At 40.7% G+C, this 12,906-nt stretch overlaps 1 protein-coding gene across 1 annotated transcript in view; it reads left to right on the forward strand.

Annotated features, from left to right (window-relative positions):
- The first annotated feature begins 5,575 nt into the window (after window positions 1-5,575).
- Window positions 5,576-12,906, forward strand: part of NKD1 (naked cuticle homolog 1) — a 36,365-nt gene continuing 29,034 nt past the window's right edge. Inside the window, exons 1-2 of the mRNA XM_026036498.1 lie at window positions 5,576-5,629; window positions 7,253-7,310. Of these exons, the coding sequence (XP_025892283.1) occupies window positions 5,576-5,629; window positions 7,253-7,310 (112 nt within the window). The remainder of the gene's footprint in view (window positions 5,630-7,252; window positions 7,311-12,906) is intronic.

Below are 12,906 nucleotides of genomic sequence, written 5' to 3' on the forward strand. Positions count from 1 at the left end.
GGGACGGGGCCGCCTCTCCTTTCATCTCCTCCTCCAGAGCCCCGCCGTGTTTGCCCTGCGGGCCGGGGAGCAGAGGGGACGAGCACAAGGCACCTCTGCGTCCCCTGGTCTGGTGGCCCTGGCCCTAGTGGCCAGGAAAACGGGTCCAGGGGGATTAGTCGACATACCTGGGCTTGGGGACAAGGAGGTGGCTCGCAAAGGAACGGGGAACATCTGTTTTGCCAACACCTCCTGTTGACAGATTTATGGGCCAACATTAGTGTGGTGTCTGGGGTCACACACCTGTGCTTCCCAGCAAGGTGTGTTATTTAGCAGTGTAGGCTCCATCCCAAGGAGTCGGGGCTCTCTGCAGCAGTGGGCATCAAGAATTCTGTTTTTCGCTTGCAAAATGGAGAGATTTAAGTGACTTGCCCTGCACCACACATCGAGTCTGTGGTGGAGCAGTTATTGAATCCAGGCTTCCTCCAGCTGCATAAATACACATCATCCATTATCCAGAAAAGACCCAGAGCCATAAGCATAATAGAGGAGCATTGGTGATCGTTCTAGAGGAGCTGCAAACCCCTGTGCTCTGTACAGGGCCGAGGCAGGTAGGAAGACACTGGCTATTGTGACAGGATACGTCCAAAATGTAGCACCTCAAATCTGTAATGATCACTGAAGCCAGTGGAAAGAGAGCCACAGATTTCAGTGATCACACCTTAAAGGAGTGAGTTACCTTGTAGTTGAGCTCGGTACCTGCTCTTTTGCATGCTTGGTTCTCAGCATGTGTCTGGGTAAAATCACCTGATTGCCCTCAAAGTCTGTCTGGTAAAGAGCTTCTTGGTAACCAGGTCTTTCCTGAAAGCAAATCGAACAGAAAGTCAGATTTATTACATAGCTATAAGCATCTGTCCACCGTGCTGAAGAAGCCCAAAATATGCAGTGTGGACAAGGTATTGAGATAATCTGAGCTATAAGTTAGATATTCCTTATGTTGTTAAACTTGTTCACTGGTATAATCTATGATGAAGAAAGTGTTGGGGAACAAGGGACACTTGATTTTGCAACCAGAGAAGAGGGTAGAGGTTAGCTAGAAGAACAAAGTAAAGTAAATAGCTGAATCTGTAAAGTGAATTCATTTATCCTTCTGAAGTAGCTTCAAAGTGAATTTAAATATATCAGAAAGCAGTTATTTCTTGTTTCAGTCCCATTTCATTTCAAAGACTGGTGATCTTTTCTAGCTGGAAATGCTTGGACCCTTCAGTTGGAAAGCAACTGCTCCTTGAATGTATGAATCCATTCATACAGCTGCTTTCAATTAAATTATCTCTTATTTGAAAGAAATCTTTGAAAAACTGTGTCTTGCTATATCACCTTGAAAAGTAGAAGCCACAATAGTTACAGAATTCCAATAATAGTATTAATAGAAGATGTCACTTCGGAGCACTTAGCAAGAGTTTTTAAAAATCCATGAAATCCGGGGTCAAACCATTATAGAAATAACAACATTGTACCTTGAAATGGGAATGACTTAAACCCTCTCCAACCTGACCAGACCAGACCCTCTCCTAAATAGCTCCTTTGACTACCACTTTTATTTCATTTTGGATATTCTTAGCTACTGGTACTTTTTTTTTGCAAGTTATATGTCCATGTTATTTCAAACTACTGATTTTTGTTTCTGTTATGTATTTTTCCTTTTGCGCCTGTGTATTTACACTGTACCATGGCACAGAGGAATCTTAGTTTTCAAGTTGTAACTTTTGTTGAATGCACATTGGGATGACTTAACCATTAAAATTTACCCACTGAAGCAGATAAGAAAAAGCTACCTGTGAGGAGCAAGGTCCTTGCAATTACTTGTTTGTTTTTGTTTTGTTTTTGTTTCATAGGCTGGGAAACAAAAATACATCAAAAGAATAAGGAAAATATTTTATCCTTTTGGAAAGCCTGCTCCAGGTGTTGGATTGGGACAAAAGAGGTTCAGCTGTGTTGCTAAATGTACCACTATTCCTCTTTTACTTGTTCAGGAGACATAGAGGCTCTTGAGCAAGTATCCTGCTTGGCACTTGCTCATGACCCCTGGTCTATGGATAGGATATCTTTAAGAGCACCTCATACAGGTACTGCTTGTACCCATGTGAAGCCTGTAACAGGGATATAAGGGATATATTGGGGGGCTCTTTTTTCCTCATAAACCTGCGATAGTCTGTGATGCTCTGTGACCGAAGATCTGAAGGGCCTTGCAGCTCTGGTGCATCAGATGGGGGGATTTTGAGCGCTGCTACCGTATTATTTTCATGCTCCTTTGCTGCTCCTTTGCTAGAGCAGAGGCAGCAGCACTGAGTGATGTTTGACCATCATCTTTTTGTGAGCTGCTATCTTAGTTTGAACTTGGTGCCAAGATCAAAGGGTGAGTTTCAGCACCTGTTGTGTTGGGCCATGTCCATTAAGAAGACGGTGCCTTCTGACTTAGAGGTTGTCATGGCAGGGGAGGGCAGTAATCTTAAACTACAGAAACTTAATCCCAAGATCATCTTTGAGAGAGAAGTTCCCAAATGATCTATTTTCTTAGCAGTTTTATATGCTGTGATTATATTAAGGGGAAAAAAAATCTGTGAGAGAAACTTCCATGTTTGGTAGAGGAGGAATAAGCCTGTTGTAGTAGATCATGAAGCACCAGGTTCCTATTTCACAGAAAGAAAACATTACAGATATTGAGCTGGCTGGTCCTGCTCAAAAAAAAAAAAAAAAAAAAAAAAAAAAAAAAAAAAAAAAAAATTACAGTTCCTATGTATATTTTAATTTTGGTCTAGTTAAAGTCACCTTGACTTATTTTCCTTCCTAGCTGTGAGCTGCTTTGCATGTGCTTTACAGAAAATTGAACAGTGAATTGTATTTTTATCAAGTTTTCTAGAATGGTGAACTTCCAAATTTTTTTTTGCAGGCAGAAATTAAGATCTGCTTATACCCAGGCATAAATATGTGTTGCTGTGTAGTTTTGCCTTCCCAACTGAGTTTTTTATTATTTTTTTTAATACGCTATATGCTTTAACTGTTTGTTTTATTTACCTTGTTTCAGTTTTCTTTATAGTGAGGCTTGTAATATCTAATATCTGTGTAAGGCAATACATTATTTTATGAGTGGGTAAGGAAAGAAATCTCTTGTTGTAAATAGCTCATAACTGTAATGCAGAAGTATATCATATATTCAGAAAGACTTATAAGGGGGATCTTCAAACATCCTTGAACGAAGATATTAATTCAAGGGTTGCACTTCTGAGTATGGAGACAGCCAAATGCGTGCCCCAAAATGTTCTTGACTCTTGCATGGAGCTATAACAGTTGCACGAAGCTGATGTGCACAGTCTGCTATTTTTATGTATATTTGCCTGCATGGGTTTCCACGCATGGAAGCTGCCAACCTAGCAGAAAAATCATCTCCAAATATGCTTAACTACAAGCAATATTGAGCACTTTAGGCCTGTATTGGTAAGGAATGAAGCTCACCTCAGATACCCAAGCATCTCATTTTACCTTTGTTTTTCTAAAATGAACATTACTGTTGGTGAGGTGTGTTTAGACTTTCTAGTAGTGAAGACTAAACTTGAGTTGTCTATAGTTACACATGGTTATGCTCCTGATCCATGGGAAATGTCAAATACCCAAAGGGGAGCTAGACACCTCCCATCAATTGGTCTTCTAAAATGTCTTATACCTTGTTCTCCTCAAGTCTGGACAGGATTAAAAAGGAGAAAAAAAAAAAAAGAAAAAAAAGGAAATAATGGGTGCTTCTGGGACTTGGATGGGTTTTCTGAAACATCTTACAGGCTGAGGACTTGCTGTATGAAAATCAGACTTCTGGGAGCTACGTTGCCCAAAAGTCGAAGTGAAGTATTGACAGAGCCCTCAGTTGTTTTGAGTCAGACCAAAGGGACCACTCTGCTTCCCAAAACTTTTTTTCTTGGGATTGTGTTTTGTTTACACCAAAAATGGCAGTTAGTGTAAGGGACACAGCATTCTTGCTGGCAGCCTCTTTAAAAGCCCTATAAAATGTACTCCAGGAAGACACTACAGTTATCACATATCCCTCGTCCCTTGCAGTCCTGTTGTGAAATACGTTCCTTCAACTTTGCTCTCTGAAGAAGTACTGCAACCTTAATTGCATCAGTATGAGAATAGAGGGAGAGAAAATACGTAACAGGTTCCCTATGGAAGGGCAGAAGCAGGGGACAAAGTTTGTCCTGGTGCCAGTGCATCATTTTACATGTGTTTTACTTGGGAAAGTGGTGGATAGAATACGCTGAGAAGGACTGCACTAAAACAGAAAATGTGATATTTCATGCCAAAAACATGGAAATTTGAGTATCTCAAAGCCAAATCAAAGGATTTTAATGAGATATTTGAATGAGGAAAGATAAAGTGACTTGTTTCTACTTGAGAAAAGCAACACCTTTAAAAAAAATGTAATTAACACTATGACTACGATGCAATACTGGGAGTGGGTGGATGCAAACTTTGCTTTAAAAATGTGCTGGTTAGCATGATAGCCTACCTACATCAAAGGTTATCCTTTGATACGCTCAATATATCAGCGGACTCTGCCTCAGCTAAAGCAAAGTTGCGTTTAATGCTGTGTTCGTCTACACACCTCACTTGCAAGCAGCCGAGGAGGAGCCCGGGGCGCGGGAGCTCAGGGTGTCCTGTGCATGGGTGCTCTGTGCGCTGTGTGGATCCTGCCCTGTTTCCCTTGCTGCATGCCCAGGACTTCAGTGGCAAGGTCTGCATCCATCCATCGAAAATAATCCAAGTCGTAATCTTAGTGGCACTAAAGGACATGTTTAAATGGAAGCGGATTAATTCTAACTATCTAAGTGGGTCGCGAAACCGTCCAGACTGGTGATTCAGCAGGGCTGGCTGAAGTGTCGGCTCAGGGGTGTTGCAGTTCAACATCACAAAAGCACTTTCTAGATTTTGGTAATTTATAATCATTTGACTTAAGGGAGAAAATGCTTATTGGCAATTTGCTGGTATTAAGTTACTACTTAAATTTAAATGCATAGTTATGAGCTAGAGAAGGCCTGAAACTAGACTATAAAATATTATTTACAAGCCCACATAATGATTAAAAGTGAGAAAATAAAACACCTAGCTTATAGAATATTAATGCCTACTGTTTTGTAGTTTTTTGCTTCACTCCTTATCACTGAGCTATTTGATGGTATATTTTACATTAACAATGCATTCTTGTCTTTAAGTGACATTTTTGGAAATCATAAAAATTAATGACTCGTGGATTTTACAGGGAATGAGATTAGTAGTAACATTTTAATGGGCAAAGTTTGGTATGTGGGTGCACAGCTTGTCATGCTGAAGTTTCAAGAGATGAAGGCAAGCAGCTAGATAGTAGCCTCATCAGAGGAGCAGCACAAGTCAAACCTGCTAACTCATTGTGTAGCTGCTCGTCAAGTTAACAGTAGATATTTATGGCCTTTTGCTGAAAGAGCAGGAAGGAGCAGGAACATGGAGTTTAGTAAAAGGAGCTTCTTTAGTACCTTTATTACCACATTGTGGGAGAGCAGAGGTGTCCAACATGTCCGTGCGGCCATTTGAAGCATCTCATGATCTTTGGAGAGAGCGGTCAGAGGTAAATTCTCAGAGCTTCATACAAAATCATGACATGAGGACTTTGATGAAACAAAAGTAGAGTAAACTCTATAATCTGCCGGAAATACCATCTTCTTGCAGAAGTGTGGTAACTTATGCCAGCATTAAATAGCTTCTTTTACTGTGGCCCTTCCATGATTTTTGAGATAATGATTGATATTAATCAGCAAATGTTCAAGAAATGGCCTTTCTGCTAAAGCAAAAACTCAGGGGCTTTGTGGCTTGCTCTTGAAAAGCGAAGTCCCCACCAGCAGCTCTAACTGCAATATCGTGCTCTGTAAATGGGAGACAGCATTTCTCAGTGACAATCTACTCACAAGTTCTACCTTTATTTCAGTCTATCTGCCCTGGTATTTTCAGGGTCTTTGGGACAGTTAATCGATAGAGTTTGTGGAAGCTAATTTTGAAGCAGCCATAGCAGAAGCTGACTGCGAAGATTTCCTTGGATTTGCTTTTGTGGTTTAGTTGCTTTCTGCTACCTAATCTCAGAGAGTAACGTGTAGGGTCGTGGAAACTGGAAAAGAGCATCTGTCAGCCGCTTCAAGAGATGAAGTGCATTTATCAAGATTAAATTGCTTGAAAGTCAAGCTGATGACTGCAACCACACATTCCTTTTCAGGGGCATGTCCTTCATTTCTGCTTCGTGCCGAAAACTCCTTACTGTCTACGTCCCCTTTCCAGGTTTATTCTGCAAATCCTGGCGCTGTGTTCCTGCTGTGCTTCTGCATGGAAGCTAAAATGGCCCCAAACGTTGCACTGGAGCTTGCGAGGGCCATCTCCTCCTTCCTAGTTATATAAATAGTTACCAGTGGCAGAGAGAATTTGGGGAGAAGCTGGGAGAGCAGTGGCTCCGTGGCGGGGCTGGATGGTGCATGGAGGGGTTTGGCTGCGTGTTGCTTGGCAGGGGCAGCGGGGAGGACCTGCTCCTACAGGTGAGAATGTTCTTCAGGGCTTCATAAGCAGGATTAGCTGCAAATCCCCCTGATGGCCTTTATTGCTTCTTCAGCACCATTAGAGAAATGTTTCTTGGGTCCAAGATAAGATCATGTGCATGTGTACGGCCTCTGCGCCTGCGTTGCGCTAGACGTAATGGGGCTGACAGAATTTCATTAATTTCAGGACTGAAGGATCAGGCAGCTCTTCAGAGTCTGGTGTCTGCTTTTCTTGGGTGACCTCTGGCATATGAAAGTTTTCTGTTTGTTGGTGGAACCAAGTGATAACATTCCTCCATGGTACAAGGGCTTATTTCTCCTTTATCATTTCCATTTGGAGTTTTTTATCTTGCTTGATTGACAGAACATGGAAATGCTAAATACTAATCTACCTCATAAAAGGATCTGAATATCACCACTTTTTTTCTTCTTTCCTTCAGTCCAATCTGTTGATCTCCCTAAAATTTTATACTAAGGTTTATCAAATGTATTTTAAAATAGCATCCATTGACTGCCTGTGATAAAGTGATTGATTTCTGTCCTGGAAAAATGTAATGTTTACAATTAATTCTCGTGATAATGTGTGACTTAATGTCTCAATGCTTTGTATATAATAAATTTATGGTGTTTTTTTCCTTATAATTTTTTTCTTCTTTTTTTTTTTTCTACAGGATCTCTCTGGGGAAGGCTACCGAGACACAATTGGAGACGAACACTTTCATCTAGAAGGTATTTAAAGTACAAAACTTCTTGGTTAATGTTAAGGAATGTTGGAACAAATCAGCTGCCCTGGGCAGCCTGGCTCTTGTCTGTGGTTTTTGCTGGGGGCCAGGAAAGGGGCAGGACTAGGATATTTCTGCATCTCTCACCACTATGAGAGTTGCTCATTTATGTCATAGAGGCCAAGTACATTAATTCAGGGACTTGCGATTATTTTTTTCTGCATCCTTCCATCAGCAATGGTACCAGTGGTACCTCCCTGTCACCAGCATTGTTGGAGATGGTAGCACCTTTGAGGCCCTCGTACCATTCATTTCTAATAAAGATCAGAGACTCTGACTCAGTTCATTTCTCTTGAAAATGATGGGAATCCTTATTGCCTCGGATAATTTCTTCTTCCTGAGGCTAAGCTTGTCTCTTCCTCTGTGGTCAGGGCTCACATTGCAATGGAAATGGAACCACTGTTGTGGCGGGAACAGGATTTTGGGACCTCAAGCATGGACAGTGCCTGAGGCGTGTTGAACTGGAGAGGGGCATGTGGGCTTGATGCGCAAAAGAGATTGAACTGAGGATATTGTCCATCCTTCTTGTCAACAAACAAGGAAATGAGGCATCAGAAAGTCTTTGAAAATCTCTCTGTCTGAACGAGGGTTGTGTGGACTGTGAGCTAGGTTTATTTTCAAGGGAAATGGAAGCAATTTACCAAATTTATTTAGAGCAAAGAGCCATGTCAAGTTTTACTTAGGAGGGCTGCCCTGTTATATTTCGCTTGTTTCTGGGCGTCGAGATTGCTGTCTAGAAGATGATCAGGGTTCTAGCAGACTTCAAAACAACTTTTTCTGCTTTTCACTTTAAATAACACATTAAAAAAGTCTCTTGTCCTGCAAAAGGAGGGGCAGAAGCGTGGCTTACAGAGTTATCGGGACTTAACATGGAGTTGCAAACTGCACATCCTTTAGCAGCATCATGAGATATTGTCCAGTGCTATTTGCTGTTATATTTTGTGAACTGAATATATTTCTAGAGTATAAATATTAGGTAGGGTTATCTCCCTTTTGCATATTGGGAAAATCCAATTGCTAGAATTAAATTGTGAATTCAAGCTCAAAGTGTAAGCAAGGATGTAGCTTTTTGCATCAACAACCTCCTCAATGACTCACTGCCTGCTTGTATGTTAGGGAAACTGTGTCTGTTGGTGAAATGTGAATGGCAAAAATGTTTTTCTCAGGCCTATAATGTAGTATTTGGACCTTATTTTTATACAGTTACTACTTTTTTTTTTTTTAACTTAATGTACTACCTAAATTACTAATTTCTTTTTCTTTTTTTCCTGAATGATTAGACTGTATAATTAGTTGCTGCTTGTTCTCTTCTAGAAACTGAAAATACTCTTTTCTTGGCATCTTTGCCAATATTAGAATGAATGCCTCTATCAAATGCCAGTCAGGGACTAGTCATTGATTTGTAGCGCAGAAGTCAGGCAATTGCTCTGCATATACGGATCTGTTATCAGGACTTTAGGCTGCAAAAATGCACACTATTGAATCAAAATTGCTGCTATCTCATTCTTTGGGAGCTGCTGAGACTGAGCTAAGCAAGAGAAAAGAAATACTGGGAATAAATCTTAATTTTCAGCATCAGCCGCTGTACAAATGACTTTTGAATTGAAATTGATTTGAGAAGTGTGTTTCAGTGAATTGTGGCTGCATCAATAACATGAGTGCTACAGTACTTAGCATCGCTTAGTGCTTGTATGCTTTTGTAACATGTTGCTTATACCAGATGAAACACAAATGTAATCTTAAAGTTCAGGGAAATAGAAAACTAGAGGTTTTTGTAGTCAGGATGCTAGAATAATCTTGACATACTCTCCATGGCTGCATTCCAGTTCCTCTCCTGTGACTCACGTTAATACACTGCATGTTTCAGTGATGTCTTTAGTTTACAAAGAATATGCTCTAATGCTGTTAAGGTTAACGTGTAAAACCTTTAATATTGTTAAATGATTGAGATTGTGCTTGCAGGAATATTAGCATGAAAGGTGCCATCCTAGTGAAGTTGAAACATGGCTGGAGACTGGTGGTGAAGCACCACTTGAATCCTTTGTGGCTTAGGTACAGGATGTCTGTGTCACAGCTCTTCTGTATGTAAATGTTCTGTGTGTAAATATAATTGCTAATGTAGAAAGTATATCAAACTTTCCCTCTAAAATAGGTTTACTACCTTTATTATGCTAACCTGTGGTCTTTCCATATGTCCATGCATAACATGTATGTCGAATCTACAGACGTATGTCATCCAGAAGATGTGGTGAGTTGACAAGTGGAGAACAGTGATGCCCTGAAGTGTGGTTGTTTAGAGTAACACTGTGAAGGACTTCAGTGACAAAACAAAGACTTGAACCCAGAACTACCAAATATCAAGAAACCTTATAATCATACTTTCTGTCTTTACCAATTTGAAGTAAAAATGAGAAGAAATAAGCCAAAAAAAAAAAAAAAAAAAAAGCGGGGGCAGAAAGGTCTTGAATTAACTGCTATACAGTCTTAATTATTTGAAGCTGTTTTTTTCTCTTACCTTTTCTCTAAAATGCCCATCTGTTTCCAAAGTGCACATTTGTTCTTCTCTCCCCTCACGGTCTTTTAAGCTACAATGGTTAGTTTAGTTTAGGCTTTGAGTTTTTTTATTGTTGAGCTTTTTATTTGATCGGGAAAATGCCTGATGAAAAAGAAACATTTCTCAGATTTTCAGAAAAGCACAGCAGGTGCCACAGTTCTCCTGGGTTAGAGGAGAATTATAGCATTCACACTCAGAGCCTTGATTGCAGAATAAATCTGAGTTCTTTAGAAGACTCTCACTGAAAAGACAAAGTGGCAATAAGAGGAAAAAATTGAATTCTTTATTTTGTTTTACATAGCCAAGTTCATTACCTTCTTTTTTTCTCTCCTTTTTTCCCCCCTCTTAGCCGTCTGAGCAGTACAGATAAAAAGAACTCTCTTTGCTGGATTTAACTTCTGTGTTGTTATGTAAAGCTTGATCAAATCCTTTCGTCTTAACAGACTTAACTGGCCAACAGCAAAAGGCTCGGGATTCTGGGATTAAGATTGTATTTGGTAAGAGGACTGGTGCATTAGTGCTTTCTTTTGAACTATAGAAAGAACAAAGTAAACATCAAAAGCATTAAGCCATGAGAGCGGATTGTTGACTCAATGTTGCTGCAAGACAGGAGGTTAGGACTCAATAGCAGCTACTCTGTTTACCGAGTGCTGTGCAGAAAGAAACAGTTTGACCAGCATTGTTTATTATATCCAGCACCTGCCTTTGATTTGCCTGCTGGACAAGTCACTGTAAATTGAAATTTCGGGATTTTCTCTTAGATGGTCACTGACCTCCTTAGATAAAAGACAGACCAATGGAAACCTCACTCTGTTATTATACTCCTCACTCTTCCTCTGTTTCCCTTCTTCTTCTTTCAGTAAAAAATCAAAGATTGGGTATGCTGAATGGAATTTCTACAATGGATTCCGTTGCGAGTTTTTCTCCAGGTTTAGCAGTGCTTTCCTTCTTCCTTTCAGGGATTCCCACTGGCCTGTCTTGTAGCGCTTGGGCCGGGTGCAGTCACTCCCCGGTGGCTGTAGACGCTCCAGTGCTTGAACACAGAAACGTTCTGGTGCGTCAGTATCTGGTCTTAGCGTTTTTCATCTCTAGAGTAACAGAGCTTGAATTTCCTCTTTCTTGTCCCTAGATCGAGTAGTAGCTCACCTGAACTGAATGACTCCAGGTGGTACTTGTGTAAGCCTGAAGCAGCCCGAGTGCTGGAGGAAAGTCATCTTTTCATCTCAGTGAGGAAGCCAAAATAGCAGGCAGGAGTGTTTGTGGTATCAAATTAGTATCCAGTACGGACATCTATGTTATCCCTTTGCTCTTCAAGGCTTACCAAGCTTTTTAATGAATCATTCAAGAGACCTGCTCTTATTTTTTAGAACTTTTTTCCCCCTCCTTTCCTCTGAGTTTACTTTTGGGAGCTTCCTGCAGGCAAAACCTGCAAGCCAGGAGGGCTGTCTTAGCTGACCGCTTCATGTGCTGAATGAACAGGGGTTCCTCTCTCTTATTGCTTGGATATATAAAAGAAATATCTCATTGCAGCATGTTTTCTCCACATTTGTGATATCCAAAGTGGTGGTGTGCCACAGGAACGTGGCACAGGCTGACCCAAGGACAGAGAGGTGATTCTGGGCTTGCTGCGGGAGCCCTGCGTGGCCGTGCGGTCTGCTCGCCTCTCCACCCTTTGGAATTGAAGGTGCAATTTTTGTTCACAGGAGACACCCAGTTGTCTGCTCAGTTATCACCTGTGATAAGGCAATTTCTCATATCACTGTTGGTCTGAAAATTTGACTGAAGTGGTTGCACTAACAAGGAGTCTTGCACCTCGAAGTGAGCTCAGTCTAGAGCTCAGTCTTCTTGTCAGAGGAGCTGCCTCTGCGCTGGTGACAGTCTGTTGTTCCCTCTTTCATTGTCAGCTGAGGGCGATGTCTTGTTTGTTATTCTCTCAGCAAAGGACTGCAGAAGAGCCAGGCCTTCCTGGTGCCTTATCTGAGCAAGATATCCAAAGGTCCCGCTAAAGGTGGTGACAGAGCTTCACCTGAATCAACAAACCCACTCTCTGATATTTTTTCACCGACTCTGTGCATTCAGATTACTGTCAGCCTTCCATGCTCCGGATAGAAGACATTCCTTAGCCTGATACCAGAAAGGACAAAATTATTCAGGTCATCTCTTTGCCCATAAATATTAGAGAGCCTCCAGCAGAGTTCAAAGCACATATTGGTGCTGGAAAAGTCTATCTCAGATCTCTGTAAAAGAGCTACTTGGAGCTCTTTTCACACATTTACCAGACATTATGGAATTTCTAAACCTTCAAGTAAGGCATGTTGTATTTGACAGAGCAGAATTTCAGTCATTGATTCACCAGAGTTTTCAGATTGAACTCTTCAATGGGCTGTCAAATGCTGTGCTTTGGAGTCGCTTACAATTGCATATGTGCACTCAGAGCATCAGGATTAGTTATTCATAATAATTCATTATATTCTTTATGTTATGTTGTTGTTTATGATGTTTTTGTGTCGTTTATGTTTATGTGCTGTTTATGTTGTCTTTATGCTGAGGAAAAACTCAGTAAAGAGCTTGGTTTGTGATAAAAGTTGTTTATGAAATTGGTAATGGGAAGATTATCTGCTGGGTTATCAGCTGGGAGAAGAGGTGTCAAGGTGTGGTCCTCGGTCCCCATAGATGCTGAGGCTGTCAGCATGGAAAAACTTGAGCAGAAGTTTTAGCTGCCGTTCTGAAGTATATGTCATGGAAATGCTACATGCATGTGGACATTTTTTACCATGCTTGGGTATATTAATCTCTTAGTGGTAATACTTGAAGTATTGTGCTGGGCTGAATTATGAATGTGCAACAAAAGGCAATTATTTCCAACTACCTGTGCCTTTCTGGTTAGTGCCTTCAGTTGTGACGCTTCTTATTGCTTTTATGTTCTAAAGCTTAGATAACTTTCTAAGTATTATTTACATGAGATTTTAGTGTAGTTACAGAAGAAAAT

This window comes from Nothoprocta perdicaria, unplaced genomic scaffold, assembly GCF_003342845.1.
Source record: "Nothoprocta perdicaria isolate Ctin4 unplaced genomic scaffold, notPer1 scaffold_18, whole genome shotgun sequence".
Taxonomy (NCBI): domain Eukaryota; kingdom Metazoa; phylum Chordata; class Aves; order Tinamiformes; family Tinamidae; genus Nothoprocta; species Nothoprocta perdicaria.